General features: G+C 39.5%; 1 protein-coding gene across 4 annotated transcripts in view; it reads right to left on the bottom strand.

Moving 5' to 3' along the window:
- The window catches only part of DOCK11 (dedicator of cytokinesis 11), a 194,327-nt gene that overhangs the window by 31,023 nt on the left and 148,440 nt on the right, over positions 1–14,864 (bottom strand). For all 4 annotated transcript variants that reach the window (XM_049704674.1, XM_049704675.1, XM_049704672.1 and 1 more), the window contains 5 exons: positions 14,108–14,290; positions 11,773–11,886; positions 8,745–8,960; positions 8,600–8,657; positions 107–213 (listed from right to left, as the gene is read on the bottom strand). In XM_049704674.1, coding sequence (XP_049560631.1) covers positions 107–213; positions 8,600–8,657; positions 8,745–8,960; positions 11,773–11,886; positions 14,108–14,290 — 678 coding nt within the window. The remainder of the gene's footprint in view (positions 1–106; positions 214–8,599; positions 8,658–8,744; positions 8,961–11,772; positions 11,887–14,107; positions 14,291–14,864) is intronic.

Genomic DNA, 14,864 nt, shown 5'->3' with positions numbered 1-14,864 from the left:
TAAGTTAGCTGTGATAATTTTTTTTTAGCTGTAATAATTTTTTAATGTAAATAAATTTTAAGAAGTTAAATTTATATAACTGGCAATGCAGGCCTTGGAGTCTTACTTCACTATAATGGACGTCCATCATTCCAGCATCTTCTTTCATTGCTCCTTCTTCATCTATATTGGGAGTAATTTTCTTGAAGGCTGAACATCCACTAGGGAATAACTCTGTGTGAATAAAAACCAGTGAAGTAAATTTATTTTTAAAAAGTGTTTTGTAAATAACAGATAGCCTTACAGGGATTAGTTACCCTTAAAAATAAACACATATTTTTGTGAGGATCAAAGTCATACGTGCCATTTTCAGTTACAAAAAAAGAATTTTACAAATTATTTCCACCTACTATACATCCTACCAGTCTTTTTACCAAATGGTGAGCTCAAGTTACTTACAAATAAGTTTCATTCTCTGACTATGCATCATCTTCAATGGCTACTACAGTAAATGTTTTCCTAATGTGATCTAAAAATTGTTATTAACACTTTGATCCTGTGTACGTTTATGGTCTGTCACCTAAACAAAGAGAGCATGTACTTTTCAGGTAAACATCGAATGAGCTTTTGTAGTCATCTCTAGTTCCTCACTTCACTGGAGAATTGGAAAAGTGGGTTGTTAGCCTAGCCTAGGACTTGTAAAGAGAGGCAAGAAATAAAACAGATGCCAGGGACGAAGCATCCTTAGAGAAACAGGATGGGGCGCTGGGAGAACCAGAGCTTTTGGAGTTAGATAGACCCAGCTCTATCATTAATTGTGTGATTTCAGACATGTTTATCTCTCTAGGACTGTAAAAAGTTCCATCATCTGTAAAATAGAAACAGCAGCTACCTTATAAGAATTCAATGAAATGTAAAGTGTTTAGAACAGAAACTAACATATAACAAGTGTGCAATGAATTATTATTACCAAACAAAGCTACCAATAAATAAACTAGCTTTCTCAAGATACAATAATTGCTAGCAGCTCGTATAGTAAGTGACTGCAGCTGGACCCCTGGGAAGTAGGAAGTGAGCTCAAGCTGAGAACAGCTGCTGTAGGATTGTGGACTAAATTGTTACTGTCAAGCAAGAGTATGGGTATAGAAGGCCACGTGGTTGCCCTGCAGACTCTGGACATAGGAACATGTCCAAACACTCCTGCTCTGGCTGTGTTTACCCCTAAGGGCGCTGTCATTTTATAGTTAAGGAAATTTTGGCTTCCTTATAACCGAATCTGCTAGGCAGTGGAAAATGGCTGGTCACAAAGGGGACAGCTTTTGCAATCTATTGTTCTACAACATCTCTAATAGTGATGCTCAGAAATGATGACCTACTCACGACTAAATATTTGGTAAGCTTCCTGCTGTTAGAGGTTGGGGAAGGAAGAAGGAAGGTTTAGGAAAGCCAAACCTCACATTGAGGAGATGTCTCAGCATTCTGATGGAAAAAAGGGTCATGTATCACGGCTTGGATTTTGACAACTCTTCTCGTCTAAGTGAATGCTAACTAGACATACATCTTCTGGTAAGACGCTTGATAGAAAATGAGTTATCAAGTCAGCATCACACTTCTATGAGAGAGAGAGATGGGATTCTGGTAAGGGAAGATGGGGTTATTCTGAAGCACTTTTTCAAAAATGGAGAAACCCATAGGGAGTAGTCAGTGGATTTCTGTTAGAGAAAAAGGAGAGGCAGAAATGAAAATAAGATTTACTTTGACCCAATGGACTTTAGGACCATTTTTGTTCCAAGAAATTAGGTAATAAAAGGCACTGAAGATAGAGCATGGCATGTTTCATTTCTGAGGATAAGCATGCCTAAAATGGTCTGTTATATAAACTGCTAGGGGAATTCTATTCAAAGGGCTGGATCACAACACGATAAGGAGAATGTAAATCAATTAATCACTTCCTTCTTCAACAGTCTTTCTATAAAAAAACAAATTCAGCTGAACTAACCATCATGCTCAGTGCCGTAAGTTGATTTATATTTGGGTTAATATTCCTTATCTTGTCGTGGACCAGTAAGAAACCATTCTCAGACTGGCAGTTGCGTCCATGGGACACTCTGAGTAGCAGTGCATTAGGAGAACTTTTTGAAATTTAGGAGAAAATGTCCCACTTGATTACCTCTATGAAGTCAAGAGCTAGGCAGTTAAGGAAGAGGGCCCCAAAACTTGACTGAAGAGATAGTGTGGTCCTTAACAAAGAAAAGGGTCAATCCCTGAAGGCCTCAGGCAGCCAGGTCCACGACTGGGGGAAAAATCCTGTCTACGCTGAGGATATTATTACTTTAAGTGACTCCCAAATCTAGGGTTTCTCTAGTAGGCCGTGATTTAGGGGAGGACAAAAAGGGGCACACTCCTATGCCTGAGATCAGATGAGACTAAAGCATCTTGGGAAAGAGTCTTCCAGGGTGTACCTTAAGTAGAAGGAGGGTAAATTATGGGTCTTCTTTTGGACTTCATTGTGTGTATCATCTGGTGTAAAGACTACTACTATGGATTTTCAGCGTCAGAGTCCACTATTCTTGCTAAGTGTATTACCTTGAGTCCTATGCCTGATGACGTTACCTCTAGCTAGAAAAGCCTACATATCCCCTTGTTTGCTTAAGTTATCAACACCCACCAAACTATCCAACACCCACCAAACTATCCAATGATAAGAGGACTCTCTTGTTTGTTAGGGTCTTTAAAATGCTTAGGGAAAATTCTGATTCCCTTTAGTCTTGTTTAGTTCAGTCTTGTTTCAGATGAAACAAGTTGCTGAATCTAGGCCAGTGTATATGTCCCAACAGAGGGAGGCACGTGTGTGGGCTCTCCCGCAGCCCTCTGTGGCATTCTATAACATGGTCTTGGAGGCTCTGCTTTGAATCTTTCTGGTATGTGACCTGGATTCCTGATTTTGCCCTTCATAGCTGTAGCTTCTGTATTCCTGATTGCTGTCCAAGGGAAAGCAAGATGCAAACTGTCCAAGTAGAGACCACTATACCTCGAGAACAAATTGTCCCATGAAAAAAGCAGGGAGGAGTTTCGACGATGGGAAAGCAGTTCAACCCTTGATAAAATAAGACTGCTGGTCAGAAGAGGGATAGGAGGTAAAAGCGGAGGGCAAAAAGGGAAAAAGCTGTGATTGGGAAGCAAGTGGGTAAAGAAAAAGCTTTGCAGAACTTAAGCTATCAGAACCTGGGTATAAAGACTTGGCGAAGGGAACATTATCCTATAAGGCATGAAAAGAACAGACTCTATGGGAAATGAAATTCCTTTTCCCGGGGTGCTGGAGGAGCTCTACAGGCCTGAAGCTTTGCTGAACCTCGGATGCTATGTGGTGGTATAAGAATGCAGACTTGATTCTTGTCTTCCCTGGGGGAAAACAGTTGTGCACTCTCTCAGGAAGAGAAGAGGAAGAGGTACCTAAGTCTAGGCTCCAGAGAATGAGATCTAGAACATTTTGAGGTTTTCAGACAAAATAAAAATAAGGAAATTTAGATCTGTTTCTTATTACATATTTTTGGGAGTGGGAGTAACTAACACCTAGTATCACCACTTAGAGATAACTTAGGGAAAGGGAAGAGAATGATGACCCTTAAGATCTCTGGTACAAAGAGCAGGAACTCTGGCTGCCTGAAAGACGTCTGAGGGTGGCGGTGGGACAGGGAGAACTGCACACCTCCTCCCCCTTTCCCTTTCAGTTCAGGGCCTGAAAAATGAAAAAAAGGATCTAGAAATGGGCCCTCACTGGTGTTCTGTGGTCACCTCTGGAGGCCAGGGGCCCATTTCCTTGCTCGCTTAGGCAACCACCCAATGAGACAAACTATTTTTTTTTTCTTAAAAACTCTAAACAGGAAATCATGTGTCTCCAATGCATCAGCTATAGCATTTCATTCCATCCTGATGAAAAAAAAGCTTTATAATGACTTCAAGAGAAATGGCACAGGACTTTGAGAAAACAGAAAAATTCTGGCAATCGATACGTCAAAGATTTTGTCTTCATTAGCAAGGACACTTGATAGAAAACACAGGGCTCTACAACTGCTCAATTATTTTTGTTAAATAAGTGTGTCTTAAGTATAAATAAAACCTTTTTCTTCAGTCCTGCACTCAAACGTACTTCTATTTACTCTGTGAATATCCAGGTCTCATCTAGATCATGGATTTCTCAGACTGAATGACAGGTTAACAGATTAAGTTTTTAACTTCTGTTTTAACATCAGTGGTCTACCTGGGTATAACTATCATAGCTGAATCAGCTAATTAGCAAAATCAGGTGTTTTCGATCATTGGCACCATTGAAGCTAAGGGGGGAAATCCTGAGGATTTTACTACTGCCACCATTTTAGAATACGATTTTCTAGTTTGAGTAGAATTTTCCAGGCTTAAAAATAGATGGCACCTATAAATAAATATGTAAACCTCTCCTATATTTAACATTATTATTATTATTTTTTTTTTTTTTGCGGTACGCAGGCCTCTCACTGTTGTGGCCTCTCCCGTCGCAGAGCACAGGCTCCAGACGCGCAGGCTCAGCGGCCATGGCTCACGGGCCCAGCCGCTCCGCGGCACGTGGGATCTTCCCGGACCGGGGCACGAACCCGCGTCCCCTGCATCGGCAGGCGGACTCCCAACTACTGCGCCACCAGGGAAGCCCTTTAACATTATTTTTTGTTTAAAATGCAAAACATCATTTTTTTCCTACTCAGAGAAGGGCTCTTTGATTTCTGTGAAGGATAAATTCTAAAAAAAACCTTGAAGGTATTATGAAATAAATACTTAAATGACTAGTTAAAAGCACTGTTTCCACTTGTTGAAACATGTCACACTGTTTGATGTTCAGGCTAGCTGCCTCAAGCTACTGTCCAAAAAAAACCTACAGCAATATTTAAGTTGCTATTTTCTCCAATACTATAGTTATAATTCTAAAGCTTAAGAACTGATAATGGAGATTAATAATTCTTGATTTTTGCTTAGTTTTAAGGTCTCTGCACTTGTGAAAAAAATTCTAAGGAAGTACTTTAATACATTTAACTATTTTCAATATATAAAGGGTTTATACTCAGTAGACAAAAAACTCTTATTTCAGATTTCTACTACTGAAAAAGATGAGATTATATTAACCTGATATACCTGAAAGACACACCTAAAACTTTATTTAGTACCATGTTTAGGGCTCTCATATTTGTTAGTTTTTTGCAACTGCAGGTGTGCAATTTCAATATTTGTTTTTACTGCAATTTCTCAGGCATACCGGTGATGTAGGAAAAAAACCCTCAAACAAGGCCTGCTTCTGATAATTAATCCCATTCTCCATTTTGAAACCACTATGTACTAAAAAGAGAATACTAGCGTATACCAATTTCAAAATATGGATTGTTCAAAAGAAATTCAGTATCAAACAGAAAGTGTTAAATTTAAAATGAATCTACATTTTAGTCGTGCTATCTGGGAAGAAAGATACATAGTTAACTGTAGGAATTCTGGAATTAAAAAACAAAACAAAACAAAACATGGTAGTGCTCTCAGAGCCAAAACCGCAGCGATGTGACTCCCACAAGATGGTTTCATTCTGCCCAAATGTCATTCATTTGACTGCATTCAAGGAAATAGCTTGGCAATTATGATAGATAGCGGGAGCTTTCTTTGCAATGTCCATTGCCAATCAATTTTTAAACCTAACTCAACTGTTTTACTATTTAAGTACAACAGTCAACAATACTAATTTTGGAAAGGGACGCTTTCAGGAAGATTCCTGAATTAGACTTGCTGGATCCTGAGCCCTTCAAGACCATGACTCCTTTTTGTGGCCCCCTTCCACCCCTGCAACCAGCCCCAGCTCTATTGAGACATAATTGATATCCCACACTGCGTAAGTTTAAGGTGTATGTGCTGATTCGATACATGTATATATTGTGAAATGATTACCACAGTAGTGTTTATCACCACACATAATTACCATTTTGGGGGGAGTGAGAACATTTCAGATCTATACTCTTCGCAACTTTCAAGTATATACCACAGTACTGTTAACTATAATCACTATGTACATTAGATATCCAGAACTTACTCATCTTTTAAGTGGAAGTTTGTACCCTTTGACCAAAATTACCCCATTTCCGCTACCCCTGGCTACCACCATTCTACTTTCTGTTTCTACAAATTTGGCTTTCTAGGATTCCACGTGTAAGTGAGATCCTACAGCATTTGTCTCTCTCTGACTTATTTCACTTAGCGTAATGCCCTCAAGCTCCATCCATTTTGTCCCAAGTGGCAGGATTTCCTTCTTTCCATTGATTATATGTGCCATGTCTTCTTTATCCATTCATATGGATACATTTCATATGTTTTCATGTTATTAATAAGCATCCTTTCATTTCAGCTTGAAGAACTTTTTTCAGCATTTCTTGGAAGACAGGTCTAGTGGTGATGGACTCCCTCAGCTTTTGCCTGGGAAAGGCTTCATCCGTCCATTTCTGAAGGACAACTTTGCTGGATGGAGTATTCTTGGTTGGCAGTTGTTGTTTTTTTTCTTTCAGCACTTTGAAAATCTCATCCCACTCTCTCCTGGCCTGTAAGGTTTCTGCTGATAGTATCCCATAGATCACATACGCTTTCTTCACTCTTTTTCATTTTTCTTTTTTCTCCTCTGACTGGATAATTTCAAAAGTCCGGTCTTCTAATTCAGATTATTTCTTCTGCTTGATCCATTCTGTTGTTAATACTCTCTACTGCGGTTTTTTCACTTCATTCATTGTATTCTTCAGCTCCAGAATATGTTTGGTCCTTTTTTGTGAGATTTCTATCTCTGTTTAACTTCTCATTTTGTTCGTGTATTTTCCTGATTTTGTTGAATTTTCTGTTTTATTGTGGCTCACTGAGCTTCCTTAGAAGAGCTATTTTGAATTCTTTATTAGATAAATTGCAGATCTCCATGTCTTTGAGTTTGGTTACTACGAGACTACTGTGATCCTTTGGTGGTGTCATGTTTCCTTCATTTCTCATGTTCCTTGAAGTCTTCCATTGCTATCTTCACATTTGAAGTAGCAGTTACCTCCAACCAACTTTACTGACTGATTTTAGGAGAGAACAACTTTCCATCTGTCCTGCTGGGGACTCTGAGGCTTTCACAGCCCTGCTATGGATACACCTGCTCCACGGTTCTCGCTCCCTCTTATGACAGAATTCTTAAGCGTGTATGTCTTTTCTCCATCATGCAATACACCAGGCCAGGTGCTAACAGCCTCCCATTTGATCTCCCAAGGGTGATTCTAAAGTTCAAGCTTGTGGTCTCTCCCTGGCCCACCGATTCTGGCTGGTTTTCTGCACATGCTCACTAGCCATCTGCCTTCAGGAGCACGCACAGAGATCCAGCTACAGTATGTGGTTGAGGCGCGTGGAGCACCAGGGGTGCCTGTGGGCCAGCTGGGTGGGATCCACAGGCTAAATGTCTCCAGCAATTTGTTGGTGGGCTTTTTGATGGAGTCTGTGATGCGGTTAGTAGGATCTGTGTCCCTGTAATGCCCTCTAAGTCCGATGGGCTGCGCTCCCAGCCTCTTCCTGCCCCCCACTCATTCAGTTCATGACTCAGTACTCTCGATGGGGCAGGAGAGAAATGGGCCTCTTTGGCAACATCTGCACTGCTGGGAAAGGCAGTAACCACTCACATGCTCTCACTTTTCCCTGCAGAAGAAATCACGGTGAGAAAGTCTCTCTTGGCACTGAGCTGTGCCACCTTGGGGAAAGGGTGACACGAGTGAAATCAAACTGTTCCTCTTATCCTCTCCAGTGTATTCAAACTTGTATAATTTTTGCTCCGACAGCACGCTAGAACTTCTCCACTGGACTTCTGGACTTCCCCCAAGGCTCCCTCATCTGTGGGTGATTATCTAAAGACAGTGTTCTCCAGGGGATCCCGGACTGCAGCTGACAGGGGCTGGAGCCAGCTCATAGGCCACTGCAGGGTCCACAGACAGGACACAGATCTGTCTGCCTATTACCTGATGCATGGGTGGGTAAAATTCCTCCCAGGTCCCTTGGCATGTGGTGCTGGATCCCACAACTCCCACAAAGGCACTTACGTCCATGTAGGGATGCCAAATTGTTGTTGAGATGGGTATACAAACGAGGGACATCTTATAAGGCCATCTTGCTGATGTGCCAACTCCCTTTTAATACCAAGATATTGTTGCACTAAAGTGGCTGTAGAGATCTAATTTGTGGGCAGTTATTGGTAAAGTTGAGGCAGATAGGGGAAAATAAGTGGTGTGTATTATCCAGGGCCTCTCATAAGCCCTGAGAATTTCATTTGTGGCAGTCTTCCAGGGAGACAGTCTTGGAGAATAAACATTGGGCATCAGGCCTGGCCCTGTACTATTTAGCTTATTCTTGTACTCTTAATGAAAGCAGAAGGCAAATGAACAATCCCGTTTTCTTTTATAACAACTTCTGTTTAACAGTGAATAAGGCTAAAGGTATAAACACATTTTTCAGAGCTCAATCATATCACATTCACAGGTGCAAGCTACAAAGATAAAAAGTCTTGTGCTAACTGAAGTCCTCCCCATCTCTAAGAACAGAAATGCCTTACTTTTTCGATGAAGAAACTCTGCAACCAAACCTGCTACATGGACATAACACATTGCTGCCTGAAAAAGGATGACAAAGAAAGAACTGTCAGATTGCGCTCCAGGGTTTTGCAGGGTTGTGTTTAGAACAAAGCCATAAGTAGTCACCTCTGAAAAATCTCCATTTTTTATATGAATCTTTGCCATGCTATCAAGCCAGGTTTTCCTGAGCTCTGGGGTACTTGCATAGGACTTGGCTAAGCTATACTGGAGATCAATTAGCATTTCGGGGTCTTTCTCATGCTCCTTCATTTGAGCAGTGGCCATAAGAACAGTACGGATTCTCTTGGTCAAGTCTTTAACTTCTGTGGGAAAAGCAGTTGCCTAATATCAAAACAAACAAAAAAGACATGTTTATCAATATTACCAGTGTGCTCTAAGCCTAGGCATCCAATCCTGGGAATAACACACAACTTTTACCCCTTGTTAGAGATCTTGGTATTTGGTTCTTGGTTCTTGGCATGTAGCTTGCCTAAAGAGTTTTAAATTAATTCTTTAAAATATATCTCACTAGCTCAGGCTTCAAAAGCAATGAGTTTGAGGGCAGTATATTCATAATACATAAAAGCACGGACTTCGGAGCCAGTCTACCTGGCTTTGAACCCCAGCTCCTCCACCGTGAATTCTACAGCTATGAGTGTAATCTATATTCACTTTTATTGTGTAATTTTAGTTACAACAGTAACTAAAAATTGACAGCTTACTATGCACCAGGCAGTGGCCTAGGTGCTTTACATGTTTTAAATTTTATAACAACCTTATGAATTAAGTACTATTATAATTCATTTTACCAATGGAAAACCGAGGTACACAGCAGTTTAGTAGTTTGGCCAAAGTCTTGCAGTTGGTAAGTGGTAGAGACAGGATTTACACCCAGGCAGTTTGGCTCCAAAGCTAGTGATCTTAGTCACTCTTCCATACCGACAAGCATACTTATCCCATCTACCAACTACCATATACACTAAGGTGAAAACCATACTGCAAAAATTTCCAATTATGCAAATAAGAGTTTATGAATCACAGAACACTCTGAAGAGTTTAAAGAGATCATTAACTTCTCTCAACGTGTCTGTACCCAAAAACACGAAGTTCGAGTTTCCTCTTTATCTTGGGCACTATTAAGGAAGTCCTATTGCTTCCTATTAACCCCACTGGAGTAATCACAATTATTTGTAGGATTCAGAGAAGATGAGTAAGGGACAGGTACAGGGCTTTGGGAGCCTTTCAATGTGAAGAAAATTATTTTTAAAAGTGCCTTCTTTAAAGATGACTTTTAAAAATAATTATATATGTAATACAATGGAATATTACTCAGCCATAAAAAGAAACGAAATTGAGCTATTTGTAATGAGGTGGATAGACCTAGAGTCTGTCATACAGAGTGAAGTAAGTCAGAAAGAAAAAGACAAATACCGTATGCTAACACATATATATGGAATTTAAGAAAAAAATGTCATGAAGAACCTAGGGGTAAAGCAGGAATAAAGACGCAGACCTCTTAGAGAACGGACTTGAGGTTATGGGGAGGGGGAAGGGTGAGCTGTGACAGGGCGAGAGAGAGTTATGGGCATATACACACTAACAAACGCAGTAAGGTAGATAGCTAGTGGGAAGCAGCCGCATGGCACAGGGCTATTGGCTCGGTGCTTTGTGACAGCCTGGAGGGGTGGGATGGGGAGGGTGGGAGGGAGGGAGACGCAACAGGGAAGACATATGGGAACATATGTTTATGTATGACTGATTCACTTTGTTATAAAGCAGAAACTAACACACCATTGTAAAGCAATTATACCCCAATAAAGATGTTAAAAAAAAAAAAAGTATATATGTAAAGTCTCTTCTTATACATTAATAGAGATTCCATTTACTGGGAGAAAGCTATACTTTGTTGTACTAGAGTTTATTGGTAATGACTTCCCTACCAGGATAAAACTAAGTCATTTCAGAAATGAGTCATGAAAAAGATTTCCTATCAAGGAGGGCTAAAACAGACCCCATTTACTTTGAAAAAGTTGCTAACCCAACTTTTACGTAACATGGAATTAAGGATGGTAAGAACTGGTAAAAATAAACTCTTAGGGTATAAGTAAAAAAATCCTAAATGACATAAGCTTTTTCTGTGCTCATGGGATTAGTTGAAGCATATACTGATCTCCCGAGGAACCAGCACTGGCTGAAAAGCAAACTTTCCCAGCCTGACAATGGCTGGCACTACTCAGTGTTTTTTTCAGTTTCAGCAACATTCCTATGGGAATATTTTTTGGTACAAAGATTCGACACATCCCAAACATTAAGTATGCTGTGACTGTGGGCTTTTTTTTTTTTTTCCAGATTTTACACAAATTGTCAAATTATGCTGAAAGATGACTTTTCCCAAGAATGGGGATGATTCCTCGGGGAGGAAAAGTTCTCTACTGGCAAAGGATTCTTCTTCCCTTGTACGCATGCATCACTGAAGATCAGAACCTGCTCTCCATGCAACAAAACAAAAAATGAATTTTCACAATGTTATAGGTTTTAAGCATATAGCTTGGAAAGAGGAATGGTGGTCAGGGTCTTGGGTTTGGCCTCAGCCAGCTGGTGCCTAAGAATGACAGCCTTGGACTTGGATTTGCCAATAAGTATCTCTGGTAAGCCCCAGTTAACAGATGATTCTTTAAACTCAGAAAAGCATCAAATAATGAATCCCTTCTGTGCCAGTCCTTATCTGCTGGCAAAGGATCAGGCAGCTGTTAGCTACTCTAATAAGTGAGGTTTTGTGAAATTTCAAACTCAATGCTTAATTAACCAATCTTATAAATGGTAACCACTGTTAAGAAAGGACCCATTTCTTTTCTGAGCAAGTTTAAAAATCAAGCCCAGAAAAAAATTGGAATCCTATCATAACTATGTATACACAGTATAGCCATTGATCCATCCATTCAAATAATATTGAATATCCACTGTGTACCAGGCAGTGTTCTAGGTGCTAGAGGTGCAGTGGTGTACAAGACAAAGCTTTGACTTGTGAAGCTCACATTCTATAAACTCTACACTATATAAAAATTGTAAATCCAACACACAGTTTAACTTGAGGAGTGTAAGCTTCCCTGACAGTGAACGTAGTTCTAACTTTTTACTCGAAGTGAGAACATACCTTCATGGGTCTGTCACTATTTGCAAAATTACTGATAATGGATAAAGACTCCTGAAATCTTGATCCTCCGCTTAGTGCTACATCAGCTATCAGCTGGCTTACAGCAATGATAATCTGTGGGAAGAAGCAAACACCATTTTTTCAAATGTCTTTTGCACAAATGCTACTTATTTTCATCATTGTACAAACCTATAAGCACTCATATGAAATTCTTCTTTTGAAGATCCTACATAGTTCCATCAAAATCTATTTTCTTCATACATGAGGGGTTTAAACTCTTCTGTTGAAACAGCAACTTCAGAGGTTCCTAATTACAAATTTTATTGGGACTTTTCTTGGTTAGATGTGAAAAACCTTCCAAACTCATGGCACAGCTAGATCTAAAACTGTTTTCATAATTAGTGAACTAATACAATGGTGGTCAGGTCTCTACTTTCAATATGCCTGCTACGTAGTAGCTATGGCAAAGTTGGGAATAAATGACCTTTTTCTTGATGGTTTCTCATTTCTTTTCACTAGTCTATTTCAGTGTGCTGGACTTCCAACTCCAGCGCCTCAGCTCCCTTCTTTGTTTCTGACTAGGGCCTATCTAGTTTAGATAGCAGTATATGTTATGGCATATACATTACATAATGATAGCAGTATAATATAACATAATGGTGCTTTTTAATTTCTCAGGCTCCTTTGGTTGAATGCTTAAATGATTCAGGCTAAGGTGTTAGTGGCTGGACGCTTTACCCCTGATCTGGAGAAGCAAGATACTGTAGGAGCTGAGTGCAGGCTCTTGAGTGAAACTGCCCTAGATTCAAATCTTGACTTTATCCATTATTCACTGAGTGGGTTTGAGAAAGTTAACTACCCCTCCTGTGCCTCACTTTCCTTATTTGCAATATGGGGATGATAACAATACCTACTTTATAGAGCTGTTATGAGGATTAAAGAGATCATAATCATAATACTACTACTTAACCACTTTATTGACCACTTAGAACCTGGTTCTAAGTCTGTACATTTATTAATTCATTTATATTTGAATAAAGGACTTGAGAAAAATTGATGTTTTAACCCAGAAGAATGGACCCTACTGGGGAATTTTCAGATACACCAGAACACTAATTGCAGAAATGTTTTGGGGGAAGATGGTACTCAAGTGACACCTCTATGAAAGCAAATATTAGACACCCTAACATATAATGCTGGCCCTAGTACCCAAAAGTAACTATATAGAAGATTTTTACAGGAAGCATATACTTCTATCAGATTTTCACATCACTGACGACGTTTCTAAAAAGCTGCTTATGGCTGTTTCCTCATTTATAACCCAGTCTCCAATAAACAACTGCAACGGGCCAGACCAAGGCAGTGAAGACAGAAATATGACCAAGCATTTCCCATATTATGAAGAGGGCTACTGCCAAGAAGTCCCAATTGTTGTTTAATTCAGAGAGTTGTTTCACCAGATAAGCTAAAAAACATGGAGACGCTGAAAAACTGCCACGTACTCAGTGTCTATTATGTGCCAGGCACCATACACACTTTATTTTTAACCCTCATGATAACCCTGCAAGGTGAAACATACTTGGCCTCATTTTACAGATGAGGCAAAGAGTTAAGACAAATTGACTATCTTGCCTAGGGTCACATAAGTAAGTAAGTAGCCGAGCTATGATTTAAGCCCAGGTAGGTCCAATTCCAAAGTCCATGCTTTCTACTAAACCTTGAGACTTCTCTCATTTTTTTTACTAACTGGGCATGCTGGAACATGAAAAGTACAAGTGCTTTGTTTGTTACTTAATCATCTCATTTAATCCTCACCACAACCTTACGAGGTAGGTAGGGATATTTACCACTATTTTACATATGAGGCAACTGAGGCACCGAGAGGCTAAGGAAGCCCTTGCTAAGGTCACAGTGTGTGATAGTCCTGGAATCTGGAATCTATGCTCTTAACACCTGTGCTGTAGAGTAGTGCTGCCCAACAGAAATATGATCTGAGTCACATGTGTAATCTGAAATTGTCCAGTAGCCACATTAAAAAGTAAAAAGACACAAGTGAATTTTAATTTATTTTACTTACCCCAATATATCCAGAATATCATTTCAACATACAGTCAATATAAAACAATTGAGATATTTTACTTCTTTGTACTTAGTCTTCAAAAGCCAATGTGTATTCTATATTTACAGGAGATCTGAATTCAGACTAGCTACATTTCAAGTGCTAAATGGCCACCTGTGGCTAATAGCTATTGTACTGGATTGGGTAGCTCTAGATCTTGACATAGAGGCTAAAGATTGAATAGAAGAAAGAAGAGGAGCTTTGGTTTTCACTGACCTGCAGATGTGTCCTCAAAAAGGTTTTCCTTTTGGTATACTCAAAGTTGTTTCTCATCAGAAGATACAAAAGTGCAGAGGCTTCATTCCTGGTTGAGCTAATCTTTGATGTGCAGCACTTTAAAACCTCATAGCAAAATGCAGCACACATGTTTACCCTTCCTTTGAAAAAGGCTGAGGGAAACTAAAGAACAGGAAAAACATAAGTAAGTATCTGAAAACCCAATCATAAAAGCCAATCAACTACCAAGTGCCTACTATATTCTCACCTACAACTATGCTGGGTGCTTTGAGGATACAAAATCAACATAAGGCTAGGGCTCCGCTCTGGAGAACCCAAACTAGTTAAAAACATAAAGACCAGCATGTACTAATGACAGAACGATGCAAGTCAGTATACAAGTCTCTACAAAAATGTGAGGTACTGACTATAAGTGCTACGGATCTAAGAAAAGCTCATAATGGTCTGGCAAAGAAGATGAGTAGGTTCTCAGTAATATGTATTAAATTAATGAATGACTGAAATGATGAATGATTGATGGGTCTCAATTTGGGCCTTAAAAATGGTTAGGACAATCTGCATTACTTACTCTTTTGCTTTATATTTAAACAGTTCCTTATATTATGAACTTCCAAATGCTGAGAAAATTATACCAGGCATCTATTCAGCAAATAAAGTTGATCTTTAAACAAAATGAGGTATAGATGAAGTGTACACACACAAACATAAACATGTGCATCCTCTATTCATAAACTGT

This window comes from Orcinus orca, chromosome X (genome assembly GCF_937001465.1).
Source record: "Orcinus orca chromosome X, mOrcOrc1.1, whole genome shotgun sequence".
Lineage (NCBI taxonomy): Eukaryota > Metazoa > Chordata > Mammalia > Artiodactyla > Delphinidae > Orcinus > Orcinus orca.
Note: the sequence above shows the minus strand (reverse complement) of the source record. Positions and strands in the feature narration are given on the sequence as shown.